The sequence below is a fragment of the Leucoraja erinacea genome, chromosome 5 (genome assembly GCF_028641065.1).
Source record: "Leucoraja erinacea ecotype New England chromosome 5, Leri_hhj_1, whole genome shotgun sequence".
Taxonomy (NCBI): domain Eukaryota; kingdom Metazoa; phylum Chordata; class Chondrichthyes; order Rajiformes; family Rajidae; genus Leucoraja; species Leucoraja erinaceus.
Genome location: NC_073381.1, coordinates 70,795,109 through 70,810,869, shown reverse-complemented (window position 1 = coordinate 70,810,869; position 15,761 = coordinate 70,795,109). Strand labels below are relative to the sequence as shown.

At 42.1% G+C, this 15,761-nt stretch overlaps 1 protein-coding gene across 2 annotated transcripts in view; it reads left to right on the top strand.

Annotated features, from left to right (window-relative positions):
- Window positions 1–15,761, top strand: part of usp45 (ubiquitin specific peptidase 45) — an 88,115-nt gene that overhangs the window by 9,526 nt on the left and 62,828 nt on the right. For both annotated transcript variants that reach the window (XM_055635876.1, XM_055635875.1), the window contains exons 4-5: window positions 879–982; window positions 7,102–7,199. In XM_055635876.1, the coding sequence (XP_055491851.1) occupies window positions 879–982; window positions 7,102–7,199 (202 nt within the window). The remainder of the gene's footprint in view (window positions 1–878; window positions 983–7,101; window positions 7,200–15,761) is intronic.

The window sequence follows — 15,761 nt, the reverse complement described above, 5'->3', positions numbered from 1 at the left end:
CTTGCCAGTGGTGTCCATTTGTGCAGGTAAAAGTAATTAACATGGGGAATATCAGGAAATCAAAAACTGCAGATGCTAGAAGTCTGAAATGAAAGCAGAAAATACTGGAAATTCTCAGCAGTTTAAGTTAATATTTCAGGCTGATGATTTTTATGGGAACCAGGGATGAGAGGAATGTCTTGATATTGGTATGAACCTAATGTATTAGAAAATATTTTCATATGCAAGTTTAAGCTTGCAGAATTGAAGGGAAATTATTGACCCAGGCCGGAAACGTGCTGAGTAACAAACAACAAAGCAAATGACAGGTATCCAAACTGGCAGGAAGTGAAATAATTAAATAGTACAGAAAATCACATGTCCAGTTTAAATCTCTTCATGGGCTTGCACTCAACAGACTTTCGTAACCTTAACCTGCTTGGATTTTTCCATTCCTTCAATCCTGGGTTCTTGTGCATTCGACATCTCTCTTGCAATGGCTGTACCATCTTGGTCCCATGCGCTGATATGGTCTAAGTTCCTACATGTGTACTTTTTTAATTTAGATTCTCTTGAAGGCTCAACACTTTAACTGAATTTTAAATGACTTTTCCTAAAATCAGTTCATTTCTGTCTGATTACATCTCTGTGTAGTCTTAAAAGATATAAGATTCAATGATAATATAAAGTTGTGCTTTATTAAGCAGTAGTATAATAAGCTGAAGTTGGTATTGATTTAACATAGACAAGTTCATTTTCACATTTTAGGTGAAACTTTAAATTTAGTATGCTCAGGTTTCTGCATTAATTGTTTAGTTAATGATAAAATTTGCTATATTAATGCACATAGAAAATTGTCATTTTTTTTAATACTGACTATATTTTGCACTTGTTATTAGGGTTGTGGTCAAAACTCACAAGAACAACATTCTTTGAGGCATTTTCACACTACTCATTTGGACCCACATTGTATTGCAGTCTGTTTGGAGTCGTGGATCGTTTGGTAAGAATGACAATTAATAAGCAGTATTCATTCATCAAAGTTTATAATATTTGAATGCAGATATTGGTATAGACTGATCTTAAGGAATTTTTGCAATTTTCTAAATTTCTCATTCTACCTTTGAACATAACCAAATATTGTACAGTGGGATCTAGGAGTGCAGGTACATAGTTCCTTGAAATGTGGTCTCAGAGGTAGATATGGTGATCAAGAAGGCTTTTAGCACATTGGCCTACGGTCAATTGAGTATAGAGGCTAGGAGGTCATGTTACATTTCTGCAAGACATTGGCGAGGGTCTTTCTTCAGACTGAAAGTCGGGGGCGAGGGAGACAGATAAGGAGAAGGTGTGAAAACAAATCAAAGGGGATGCAGTTCAAAGAAAATCCTACTTTGGCTAGTTTCACTGTCCTGATAAAATTTTACTGATACAGGTGCACAACCTTTTATCCGAAGATCCAAATAACGAAAACCTCCGAATAGCGGACATTTTTTCAGTCCTTGAAGAAAGGTCCTTGAAAACGTTCACCGAGCGCGGCCCGCAGAGGTGACAGCGGAACCTCCGGTCGGTCCTCGAAGAAAGGGGAACTAAATCCCCATTCATAAAAGAGAAGGTGAGGGTATATTGCGCGGGAGGGTTAATAATTGACAATCTGCTGCTGCCTGCACACTGAGTTAAAAAGTTCCCACGGTAGACTCACGATACACAGTGTATCGTGAGTCTTGCGTGGGAACTTTTTAACTCAGCGGGCAGGCAGCAGCAAATTGTCGCTCCCTTCAGTTTCACCCCACCTACACCCCTCTGCTTCCCGGCCATATGTGTGACCCCTTCCCTCCCCTCTCCAGCTCCCCGCGCATTGCACCGGCGCGGGGGCTTTTTCACTGTCTTTTAACGTTGGAGCCAGTGCCAGTCACCGATGAGACGTCAGGACCAACGGGACACCGACCCCAGGCCCACTGCAAGCACGGAGAACCCAGAGGTCCCACAGCCAGCAGCAGCCCAGCCCCCCGTTCCAATTCCAGAGGAACCCACGCTCTCCGCTGTCCCCGTAGGGACAGAAGCTGATGGCTCGGGCTAATGACGTCTCCGGCCACCCCCCCTGTACAGCAGATATGAGACTGGGAACTGTGGGGTTGTTTTGCAGTTGCAGAGGGATCTTTAACCTTTGTACAGGCAAGGGTTGTACAGTTCCCAGTTCTCAGCTCCATTCCAGGGGGGTGACCGAGGTAGACGTCAGGACCAACGGGACACCGACTGGCAAGCACGGAGATCCCAGAGACTCACAGCCAGCAGCAACTCTAGCCCAGCCCCGCTCCAACTCCAGAGGAACCCGGGTTGCGGATGAGGGGGCGCAGCTCGGGCTGTGGGCGAACTGCCACTTGTCGCTGTAGCGGCGCATCGGGGCTAGCGGGTTCTTGTGGTCCTGACGTCTCCGTGTCCCTTCCCCCCTGAGACAGGAGCTGAGAGACGTCAGGACCACCAGAAGCCGCTCCCCGATGCGCCGCTACAGCGACAAGTGGCAGTTCGCCCACAGCCCGAGCTGCCGCCCCCTCATCGGGACACCGACCCCCATTTTCCCACTGCAAGCACGGAGATCCCAGAGACTCACTACGTTAGCAGCAAACTCTAGCCCAGCCCCGCTCCAACTCCAGAGGAACCCTGGTTTGCGGATGAGGGGCCGCAGCTTGTCTGTGGGCGAACTAACCACTTGTTCGCCGTAGCGAAATAGAATCGGGGGAGCGGATTCCTCTGGAGTTGGCTCATTCGGACAGGGAGACACAGCGGCTTTTGAGAATGGTGGGCAATCACTCAGTCCAAAGTTCTGCCCACACAGTCAGTACACCACATCTAACTCTCACTTGTCTCCTCGCCGCACTAAGCCTCATCTCGCAGAGTGGCAAGAATCCCAGCCTAACCCTCCCTATTCTCTCCTATTCTGCAAGTGTAAAAAACTACATTGAAGACTCAAAATCGCGATCGAGTAACTGCAATACGGGATCGATACAAAAATCGCGACCTTCACGGATACCTCATTTTCATGTGACATAATGAGCACTCTAACCCACATCAGGTAGATATGAGCCAGCTGTTTTGATGATACATCCTCAAAAATCTTTGGATTCCCTGAAAGCCCCCGAAAAATTCTGAATTACGAAAAGTGCTCTTTAATCCCAAGGCTTTCGGATAAAAGGTTGTGCAGCTGTAGTATGCCTTGTTGTCACCTTCCCCTCAGCTAACAATGATCCATTCTACATTTTCCTTGAGCTACGTCACCAACTAATTTTGCTGAATGTTTTCTCTTGAGTATCATTCGATCCACCTTATCCTTCCATTTATCTGTCTCCCTCTCCCCCTAACTGCCAATCTATAGAAGGGTCTTGACCCGAAACGTCACCTATTTTCTCCAGAGATGCTTCCTGTCCCGCTGAGTCACTCCAGCATTTTGTGTCTATCTTCGTGAGAATTGAAAACCTCAACTGATGACCTAGATACCAAACTGTTGGGATTTCTGAATAGTCGTGCAGTGGAATTTAAGTTTTACTTTGTGTTATCATTAAATAATAACACTGAGTTAAACCACAGTTTGTGGGACTCCATGGTGCCAAATCAGGCGACTCTGTATATTGTCTCAGTGTACTAATACACATACTGTATCTGAGATGCTTATCCAAGATGTATCTAAGTGCTAATGCGTAGCGATACCTGTAATGAACTCCATACAAAATGCATCGTCACTGTAAACTGCATTTCATTATTAAAGATGGGATAGAGAACACATTTGAAGGATTGAACCAAAATCAGGTAGATATGAAAGGTAATCATGTTACGATTTGGAGTTTTTTCGAGGATGTACTAGTACCCTCAATTAGTGGGAGAAGATTGGATATGTATCCTGGAAATCCAGCAGGTTTTCGACAAGGTCCCAATTAGCGCTGAGTATACAGACTTAGAAACATGTACAGCTGGGGGTTCATTATTGATGTGTAGGAGAACTGTTCTGGCAAACCTGAAGCAAAGAGTCGCTTCCATTCCTTTTCACAATGGCAGGCAGTGGCTATTTAGGGGTGCATTTCAGTACACACCCCCAGCTATTTACAATATATATTAATGAATAAGGGAATTGAATATCTCCAAGTTTTGCGGATGACAAAGCTGGGGGGCAAGGTGTGAGACCATGCTAGGAGACTGCAAGGTGACTCAACTAGGCTGGCTGAGTGGACAAATGTTTGAGTATGCAGTATAATTAAATCATAAATGTCAGGTTATCCATTTTAATGGCAAAACGGGAAACCAGTGGGATTATTGGGTCCCATCCCCTCAACGCGGGAAAGGGGAGAGGCAGCGAGACCTGGGTGTCATGGTACACCAGTCATTGAAGGTAGGCATGCAGGTGCAGCAGGCAGTAAAGAAAGCGAATGGTATGTTAGCTTTCATTGCAAAAGGATTTGAGTATAGGAGCAGGGAGGTTCTACTGCAGTTGTACGGGTCTTGGTGAGACCACACCTGGAGTATTGCGTACAGTTTTGGTCTCCAAATCTGAGGAAGAACATTATTGCCATAGAGGGAGTGCAGAGAAGGTTCACCAGACTGATTCCTGGGATGTCAGGACTGTCTTATGAAGAAAGACTGGATAGACTTGGTTTATACTCTCTAGAATTTAGGAGATTGAGAGGGGGTCTTATAGAAACTTACAAATTCTTAAGGGGTTGGACAGGCTAGATGCAGGAAGATTATTCCCGATGTTGGGGAAGTCCAGGACAAGGGGTCACAGTTTAAGGATAAGGGGGTAATCTTTTAGGACCGAGATGAGGAGAAGTTTTTTTCACACAGAGAGTGGTGAATCTCTGGAACTCTCTGCCAGAGAGTAGTTGAGGCCGGTTCATTGGCTATATTTAAGAGGGAGTTAGATGTGGCCCTTGTGGCTAAGGGGATCAGAGGGTATGGAGAGAAGGCAGGTACGGGATACTGAGTTGGATGATCAGCCATGATCATATTGTATGGCGGTGCAGGCTCGAAGGGCCGAATGGCCTACTCCTGCACCTAATTTCTATGTTTCTATGATAGACTGCAGGCGTCAGCTCGGCCGCTGCATTGGGGGGTTCGGCATTGATGTGGATAGAGAACTGGCTAGCAAACAGGAAGCAAAGAGCGGAAGTCATTTTCAGAATGGCAGGGAGTGACTAGTGGGGTACCGCAAGGCTCAGTGCTGGGACCCCAGCTATTTACAATATATATTAATGATTTGGACAAGGGAATTGAATGCAACATCTCCCAGTTTGTGGATGACACGAAGCTGGGGGGGGGCAGTGTTAGCTGTGAGGAGGATGCTAGGAGACTGCAAGTTGACTTGGATAGGCTGGGTGAGTGGGCAAATGCATGGCAGGTGCAGTATAATGTGGATAAATGTGAGGTTATCCACTTTGGTGTCAAAAACAGGAAAGTGGACTATTATCTAAATGGTGGCCGATTAGGAAAAGGGGAGATGCAACGAGACCTGGATGTCATGGTACACCAGCCATTGAAAGTAGGCATGTAGGTGCAGCAGGCAGTGAAGAAAGCAAATGGTATGTTAGCATTCATAACAAAAGGATTTGAGTATAGGAGAAGGGAGGTTCTACTGAAGTTGTACAGGGTCTTGGTGAGACCACACCTGGAGTATTGTATACAGGTTTGGTCTCCAAATCTGAGGAAATACATTCTTGCCATAGAGGGAGTACAGAGAAGGTTCATCAGACTGATTCCTGGGATGTCAGGACTTTCATATGAAGAAAGACTGGATAGACTCGGCTTGTACTCGCTAGAATTTAGAAGATTGAGGGGGGATCTTATAGAAACTTACAAAATTCTTGAGGGGTTGGACAGGCTTGATGCAGGAAGATTGTTCCCGATGTTGGGGAAGTCCAGGACAAGGGGTCACAGTTTAAGGCTAAGGGGAAATCCTTTAGGACCGAGATGAGAAAAACATTTTTCACACAGAGAGTGGTGAATCTCTGGAACTCTCTGCCACAGAAGGTAGTTGAGACCAGTTCATTGGCTATATTTGGGAGTTAGATGTGGCCCTTGTGGCTAAAGGGATCAGGGGGTATGGAGAGAAGGCAGGTACAGGATACTGAGTTGGATGATCAGCCATGATCATATTGAACGGCGGTGCAGGCTCGAAGGGCTGAATGGCCTACTCCTGCACCTATTTTCTATGTTTCTATGGTCTCCAGTCCAGGCACCGCCTTCATCTCTGGGGTTGTCCCTAACTCCGGCTAGTCCTTGGTTCCACCGGCGGCTTATTTTTCGGCACCACTCACGGCCCCATCCCAAGCCCCGGGATCAGCCCTCATTCCAGCTCCAGGCTCTGCTCCAGCCCCAGCCCAGTCGCCTGGCTCGGCCGGCGGCAGCAGCCTCCCCACGGGGCCGCGGGCTGGCATCGACGACCCTGACCCCGGCTCGTCCTTGGTTCCACCGGCGGCTTCATTTTCAGCGCCGGTCACGGGCCCATCCCAAGCCCCGAGCTTGAAAATGTCGTTGGAGAGCTTGAGTGCCCCTCCCATCCGGAGTGTCCTGCCGCGCCTTGCGAGTTGATTGTGACGTCAGTCGGCGTTTTTTTTTTCTTCAAAATTAGAACTTTGAAAACTTTAATATTTTGAAGATGTTTTTAAATGGTTAGTAACTTTTTCAATATAGTTGCATAAATATATAAATGCAACGGGAAGATATGTATCCGGTCTATGTAACCGGTCGGCGGAGAAAATGTGAGTAGCATGTGTGAAAATGGGAAGGCTATGGCCAAGCGTTTCGAAGAAGATACAAATTAAGGAGATTAAAAGAAAGCCAACACAACCCTGGCTCACATAGACATTTAGATGGTTAAGAACAAAGGGAAGAGTTTTAATATAATAGAAATAAACAACGTACCTTACGGAGAAATACAAATTTGTTCCCAGTGTCTGCATGTAAATTGCATTTTGCAGCTTTTGCCTCTAAGGCTTTTTCACAAAAAAATGATGTTGTATACAGTTGCAAGACAAATGCTTCAATTATATGAACTTCAGAAGAAAATAAGTTTTGCTTGTGAAGTAGATTCAGCACAGTTTGCATTCAATAGAACTAATTCTTTTAACTTCACAGGTGCTATGAATGTGATGACGAATTAATACCTTGCAATAAAAAGGTTCTTACTCCTTTGATGGATTTTCTACAAAAACATGCTACAAAAACGCACTCAGGTAATTTTATTTTTATATCTATGTAGTGTATATGCTTGCACAGAGCTCAACCATATGCCCTATTAAAGCAACACTAGCCCTAATATGTACTATTTAGTGTTATGTGTAAAATTCAATGCAGTGACGTGGGACATGATTGGGGATTTCATTGAATGTTGGTGTACTTATTTGATGGGAATAAACAAATTTCTCTTGGCATTGGAGATGGGAACGGATGGTGCATAAATACTATTCTACTTTTTAAAATTGTTGATATAATAAACTATGTCAGAGCCAGCATCAAGACTATCACTGAGTAATGTAACTCAATTATTGTACGTACACCTGTGTAAGAAGGAACTGCAGATGCTGATTAACATCGAAGATAGACACAAAATGCTGGAGTAACTCAGCAGGTCAGCCAGCATCTCTGGAGGAAAGGAATAGGTAATGTTTCAGGAAAAGACCCTTCATCAGACGTTTCGGGTTGAGACCCTTCATCAGATGATGAAGATCAGTGAAGAAGGATCTCGAGCCGAAACGTCACCTATTCCTTTGCTGCCTGACCCACTGATTACTGCAGCATTTTGTGTCTATCTTATTGTACATAGACATATGGCTAAGGGCTGCAAGTGTAAGTTTAACATCTCCTCCGACTACAAAGCTGAGTGGGCCATTACAATTCTGGGCCATTGTGAGAGGAGATGAAGCCCTCAACTGTCGGGATTTCCAAGGTGAGAATAAATGTTATCATCTTAGACAATCGTGATGAACAATCCCATAGGTATTAGCATTAAATGTGACTGGCCTCCAGGTTCACTTCCAAGTATCACTGAGTATCTAACCTTATAAAATAACGTTGAATCATAGAAAGATACAACACAGAAACTGCCCCTTTCGTGCTCACTCTTCTGTGCTCACAGCAATGCAATAGAAGGGTCTCGACCCGAAGCTTCACCCATTCTTTCTCTCCAGAGATGCTGCCTGTCCCGCTGAGACTTCAGCTCCTTGTGTCTATCTTTGGTTTAAACCAGCATCTGCAGTTCCTTCTTACACAGGTTTGTATCCCTCTGTTTTTCCTATCCAAGTACCTGTCCAAACATCTTTTCAATGTTCGTCTGCAGTTATAGATATTATCAAAGCTTAGCTGCTTGTTTTTTTTTTTTTTTAACGTTTCTGCACTTTCAATTTAACCCATGGCACAATGTCACAACATCCATCTGGTGATGCATAGAGTATATTGCTACACACCACATTTAACATCCTCATAATTGTCAGTTAATAAAGATCATCCCATAATCTCATGTTAAGTGTCCCACTCTTGAAAAATCTGAATAAATTCCACTTTGCTTAGATAATTGGTTATATTAAGTATACTCGTAGATTATCTTTTTATTTTTAATTATATAAACTAAAATTTCCTAAACAACACTCCAAAAACAACATTTCATGGCATCTGGTATTAATATAAGGGAAGTAGGTTGTCAGCAGACTCCTGGTTTCCCATGCGATCTCTACTGTAGTTGGCTTCAGCTGCAAAAATGTTCTAATTACATTATTCTTACGTGAATAGTTGGGATAATTACATTAATCGGTTGAAATCATCTCTTTCATCTCCATGCTGGGATCCCAAAAGAATGTAAACAGCTGCTAACAATGCATTGCCAATTCAGTGACTCAGTGTAACTAGCCCAGTTTTGTTTAGGGGAATTGTCAGGGAATAAAAGAGATCTCATTAGCTATATAAAAAGATGAGGCCAAGGGTATTTTTTCCCCAAGATGTGCCACCCAGAATGTTATACTCCTGGGTAGGATAGCAGACCAATTGTAGCATTACAGGTTGTAGTTTACAAAATCTGTGACGGGCTAAACAGGTGCAGTACAGGCACAGTGCTGTATTTATCTTATGTTCTGGTCCTTATTTTGTAATGTACTGTATTAAATTGTTGACTTTCTACACAGCAATTACTCACTTTCTGTTTTACTAATAGAAGTCATTATGAATATAATGGAACCTATTTAAGAATTTTATTCTAATTATCAATCATTTTCAGTAGAATTCATTTTAAGATTTCTATCAAATGCTATTTGTTTTCCATTCACTTTCACTTTTTATTTTATTACAACATGACAAAAATAGAACTTGATCATTTATCATATTCAACTTCATGGTCAACATCTATTTACTGGAAGTATTTTCTTCAAGGCTGTTGGCAGGTTTTCCTGCAGCTATTCGTTTAAGTTTGAATGGACATGACAAGAGATGAGAGTGTTTTATTGTCATATACCTGTATACTGAAACGGAACAATGAAATTCTTACTCGCAGCAGCACAACAGGTTTGCATTTTAAACTTGTCAGAGTGTGGAAAATCCAATAAAGCACACAGCAGTACAATTCTGAACTTTTTAAATAGTAGTTTATTAAAACTCAACCAAATGCCACAAAGAAGGCTACACTTTCTCTGTATCTGCAACATTATATTCTGCACTCTTTTTCTCTTTTGCATTACCTGTTGTACTCGTATATGGTTTGATTCTACTGTTGTGCGATATGATTTGCCCAAATAGCATGGTAAGCAAAGTTTTTCCACTGTATCACAGCACTGTGACGATAATAAACTAATACCAATGGTGAGACTTTTCACAACTGTCTTTAAGATGACTTCCTTTTAACTAAGTTTAACTTTCCTTCTGCTATAGTTTACATAACTTCCCACCATCCATGGACCAAGAAGCAAATCACTTACGCTTTTAGTTTATTGTATTACACAAATTATATATAATTTGAAACTGCATTTAAATTAAAGTATTGAAAGGTGAGATGTCCTTTAGTATACATAATGTATTTTTTTTCAACTGCACTGTAATACTGTGATAAAAAACATTAATATTAGTATTAGTATTAATTAGTATTCATATTTTGATAATTCTCTTTAAACATCATTTTGTTGTTTTAACGCTAAACATTACTTATTTGCCAACTTCAGACGTCTTTCGGCAGAACTCACCATCCCAACCACTCAGGTTTTTGTAGCTCTGACTCTTTGCAAGGTGACCATTAATTACAACACTAATTTGTAACTGTAGCTTTCTATCTTTTCTCTCAGCACACTTATAATCCAAAAATCATACTCACGATAATTTGATTGTTGCAATCTTCCCTTTTAATTGCCCCATCTCTGTTTTGTATGCTCTATGTAGGAATGTTTGATGTCCAAACATTAGCTAAGCAAAGATGCTTTGATGGAGGAGATTTTTTGTTGGTTGAGTAAATTCAATTGAATAAAGTGATCCCAATGTAAAAAACAACTCCAGTCAGAAACATACAGCTAGTTATTGAAATAATATGCAGTTCACGTCACACTGAGGTTATTTTCATATGCACTAGTATGATGAGGTACATGTGCAATGAAAACCTTCCAGCAGCATCCAAGACACATAGCAAAGAAGGTAGGCTATTTTTGTAATATTGACAATTAAAATATCGAAATGGTTTATTTGTCATTGAATTCTTTAAGTTGGATCTCAAATAGCTGAGGACAGTAAAATTGGAGACAACTGCTTTCAAGAAGTCTTCTCCTCAGCTACTCTTGTCTGTTGCAAAAAATAAAGCTTTAATTTCTGAATTTGTTGCAGTATTGATGATTTAGTAATATGTCTCCAGGGATCATCAGATATGTGTGCTTAAAAAATGTTTGCGATTTACCATGAAAAGGCTTCCTGGTAATTGTTAACTTAAAGTGAGATTTTCTGATAGTCCATATGTAGTGTATTTATAGAAATTACTAGACTAAGTGGGAGCCATTGGGTCCCATGTTCACACGGGAGGGCTGGTCCCCCAACGCAATATTCCACCTCTCCACCAATTCCAATATTGGTGTTCAGTTAGGTGGGGGGGAGGGGGGAGGGGGCTTTGGAGCACTAATGGGAGTGTTGTGGGCTGAAGGGACTGGTTTCCAGAGGGCTAGTATGGACATTGTGGGCCAAGTGGATTCTTGGGGTGGCAGCTCAGTCAATCAAGCCTGATGTGCTGGCAGCTCACTCATAGCTGGTGGGCTAGCAGTTGACTCATGGCTATTCCTTGAAATTCCATTTCGAGGAGGGTGCAAGGCCACCAAATTCAAGTGCAGTTTCCTACCACTTCAAGCCGGGGGCAAGGCCACCAAATGCAAGTGCAGTTTCATGCCATTTCATGCAGAGTGCAAGGCCACCAAATTCAAATGCCGGAGGGGGCAAATTCGACCCACTAATTGGCACGGAAGTCCCGATGAGGTTGAGATCGGCCACCTCGCCTGGCCTAGGTGCCACATTTTCTCGGGGGGCTTCTGGGGGGGATTTCAAGTGTATCGTAATTTATCTGGATTAAAGGTGGTGCCGGACAACCAGTTACTGGAACATCAGTGGTGGACCTGTAGTTCCCAGGTTATGAAAGTACTGTGGTACAGCTTGATTGTACTCATGTATAATGTGATTCGATGTGACTGGATAGCACTCAAACAAAAGCTTTTTTATTATATCTAGATACACGTGCAATAATAAACTACCAATAACACTTCCTTGAATTTATTGAAAATCATTTCATAAAGAAACTGAAGCTTCAGAATTCACCAATGCTTGTGTTAGAAGATTCACATGTGCTAAGAAACACTTTTTGTGTAGCCTTTATTCTGAAGCATTTTTTTTTCCTATTGCCAACTTACTTTCAAAACTATTCTAATTAATTTGAATTTTTATTAAACAGATGTTTGTGCGATTTGACAATTGTGAATTGTGAATTAAATTGTTCCTTTGCTTTAATAAGAGCAAGACTCAAAGGAACAAATGTGGTCTATGCTACTTGTGTTAAGATGTCATTTAGCTATGAAGTGGAATGTATTTATTGAATTTGCCCTGTGGATATGCTCCACAGCGCCAGTGCAATCCATATTTGGTGGCTGAGCAAGAACCAGGTGGTGCTGTGAAGCTTAGCACAGTGAAGCGTAGACAAATTCGGGCTTGACATTTGCCATTCTGTAGTGCTGCAGGGAAGAGAAAAATCTGCTTTTCCATATGTTTCTGGTTTATTTTTTGCCTGCAGTTTGGTCCAGATGGCAGTGTGAACATTGTTTACCTTAAGATGCTGTCCCAGATGTGGGATTCGTCCGTAGGCATTTTACAGTTGCCTGCCTCTTTCTAAGAATATTTTGGCATAATAAAATTTACTTTATTAGATAATAATTGTACTCTTGTGCAAATAATGTTTTTTATTAAGTTAAATAATTCCTCCAGTAGTACTTTTATAAATATGGTGTAAATTAATCACAAAATGGAACTTCTAATTTTCCATTATTTGGTATTTGGAATACAAGGCTTCTTCAGTTTATGTAACCATCACCATTTCACTGCAATGGTGATGGAGCGAAAAGGTTGGGGTGAATCCTAATTTATTTGGGCCAATATAAAGAGCAATATAAAGAGTTATCCCTCTGGTCATAGTTATTTCTACCGGTAAGATACCAGTACTGGGTTGGTGCAAATGTAGATCTGGTCTTATAATTTGCCCAGTAATGCCTCCAGGCAGTAAAAGATGGCTGTAAGAGAATTGCATGTCCATGTAATTAATGACTTTTTTGAAACTAGATATTACATTGCCTTTAGTTTGAATGTTATGGTTATTTTAGGTTCTGAATATCAATAGGAACATGATCTTTCACGAAGTATGTCATATTTAAATATGTACATTGCCTGATCACATATATTCCCTCGTAAATGTGAACTACTTTCCATACTTCAGTGAGATCTGAGGTGAAGCCAGATGTAATGATGAAATTTACTATTGCTTTCAGTATAGTAATTTGGGGCCGATGGCTATCTGAGAAATAAAGTGTTCAAACATCGGCATCTGAGAAACTCAGCACAAAGCCCATGATCTACTGGACAATAATGTTCTCTTGAGACTTGGGCTACCTACAACAAGCACTGGAGGGGTACTACCAATGTTGTCTCCAGTACACGCTAAATCTCCGGGCAGGATGTGAACCAACATCCATGACCTCTCTCAGACCAAAAAATTACACTTTATGGAGTTTAATCTGGGCACGTGTGAGCTGTTGCACTTTGGGATGTCAAATATTTGTGGAAAGTATACAATTAATGGCAGGATCCTTAATAGCATTAAGTTAAATAGGTTAACTGTTAAGTAACTGGCATCCTGGCACCCAAGTCCATAGCTCCCTGAAAGTCACACCACGAGTAGATAGTGGTAAAGAAGACATCAGTCAGGACATTATTGCAGCTCTATAAAACTGGTTAGGCCACATATGGAATATTGTATGCAGTTCTTGTTGCCTCATTACAGGAAGAATGTGAGGGTTTTTACAAGGGTGCAGAAGAAGTCTATCAGGATGCTGCATGGATTAAACAATATTAGAATAAGGAGAGGTTGGAAAAATTTGGATTGTTTTCTCTTGAGTATCGAAGGCTGGAGGAAACCTGATAGATTTATAAAATGATGAGAGGCATTGATAGGTTAATAGTCACCAGGAATGATGGTGGAAGAGATACAATTGTGATATTTAAGATACTTGCAAATAGCCTCATGAATATACAAAGAGGGGTTTGGATCATTTGCTGGCAGAAGTGGTTAGTTTAATTTGGTATCGTTCGTCATAGACTGGGCTGAGGAGACTGTTTCCGTACTGTACTGGACAATGTACACTCTTTTGGCTCCTACAAGATTTACAAGAATTGGAAAAAATATGATTTCCTTTTCATCTTTAGCTGCAAAATGGTCACATATGTAATTTGTGAGAACAGATCATTAGTATAATGTAATTGTCAAAGAGAGAAGTTCTTGAATTTTGAACAACAAAAACAATTGAGTGCAGAAAATGAAGATGTTAAACTAGTAATTTTGTGTGTTGATTGAATTAAAAAAAGATATGAATAGAATAAGCAGAAAACCTGGAAAAATAACTAGAAGACTTTACCGTTGTTTTGGGGAGCACTGGATGATGCGTTTTCGGATATTTAGAAATGATCTTAAATTTTAATGCTGTCATTCACTTGGATCCATTTCTACATCAAATTATAAAACCACGAATGGTACAAAAGGTTCAAGTGAAATTGTAGGAGGATAACGTCCTGTTTGGGGTGAGTAGTAAGGATCTAAGATTTAAAAAGGTGCCAACATTTCAGATTGATTGATTGAAGCATGAAAACAGGCCCTTCGGCCCACTGAGTTCACGCTGAACTTGGCCGACCCATTCATATTAGTTCTATGTCATCCAACTTTTACATGCATTGCCACACATTGGGAGCAATTTACAGGCAAAGTAACCTACAAACTTGCTCGTCTTTGGGATGTGGGAGCACCCGAAGGAGAGCTACGTAGTCTCCTTCGTAGGAAAGAGAAACAAAAATAATTTAATAAGCCATGGTATTGGCACGATGGCACAATGGTAGAGTTGCACCCTTACAGCGCCAGAAACCCAGGTTCAGTCCTAACTATGGGTGTTGTCTGTATGGAGTTTGTACGTTTAACTTGTGACCTTCGTGTGTTTTTCCCGAGATCTTCGGTTTCCTCCCACACTCCAAAGACGTACAGGTTTGTAGGTTAATTGGTTTGGTGTGATTGTAAAGGGCTTGTCCCACGGGCATGCGACCTGCATGCGGCAAGCGCGTCCTAAAGGGCCGGTCCCACCAGCATGCGCCTGCATGCGGCAAGCGCGACCTAACGTGGTTGCTTGAGCCGTACGGCATGCTGGAAAGCGCGACCAAACCAGAAGCGGGAGCGGCGCGGAGGTCGAGTGAGTGACACGGCGTCGAGGTGGCTGCGGGTCGGCAGGCTGTTGCCGCGCGGAATTTTTAAACACGGTCAGTTTTTTGGAGCCCCGCGTGATGTCGGGACCAGCTCCACATAACTCCATACGGCACCGGCGATCGAAGTGGGACCGGCCCCGCGATGCCGTACGTCTGTGACAATAAATGCAAACTAGGACTGAACTTGAATTTGAAAATCTGGAATGCATGTATTGGATTGTTTGTGGTGCAATGTTGGCAAAACGACAATTAGCTTTCACTTTGACACCACCAGCTCTGCACTAAGGACATTATGTTGGCCTTCCCAAGTATCCTACTTTCCTGTTCAAGAGAACTTTTTTTTTACTCGGCAGTATAAATAAAATGAACCAGCACATATAAATAATTTATTCTCCATCATTATATTCTATTGTCATTATAGAAACATAGAAATTAGGTGCAGGAGTAGGCCATTCGGCCCTTCGAGCCTGCACCGCCATTTAATATAATCATGGCTGATCATCCAACTCAGTATCCCGTACCTGCCTTCTCTCTATACCCTCTGATCCCCTTAGCCACAAGGGCCACATCCAACTCCCTCTTAAATATAGCCAATGAACTGGCCTCGACTACCCTCTGCGGCAGAGAGTTCCAGAGATTCACCACTCTCTGTGTGAAAAAAGTTCTTCTCATCTCGGTTTTAAAGGGTTTCCCCCCTTATCCTTAAGCTGTGACCCCTTGTCCTGGACTTCCCCAACATCGGGAGCAATCTTCCTGCATCTAGCCTGTCCAACCCCTTAAGA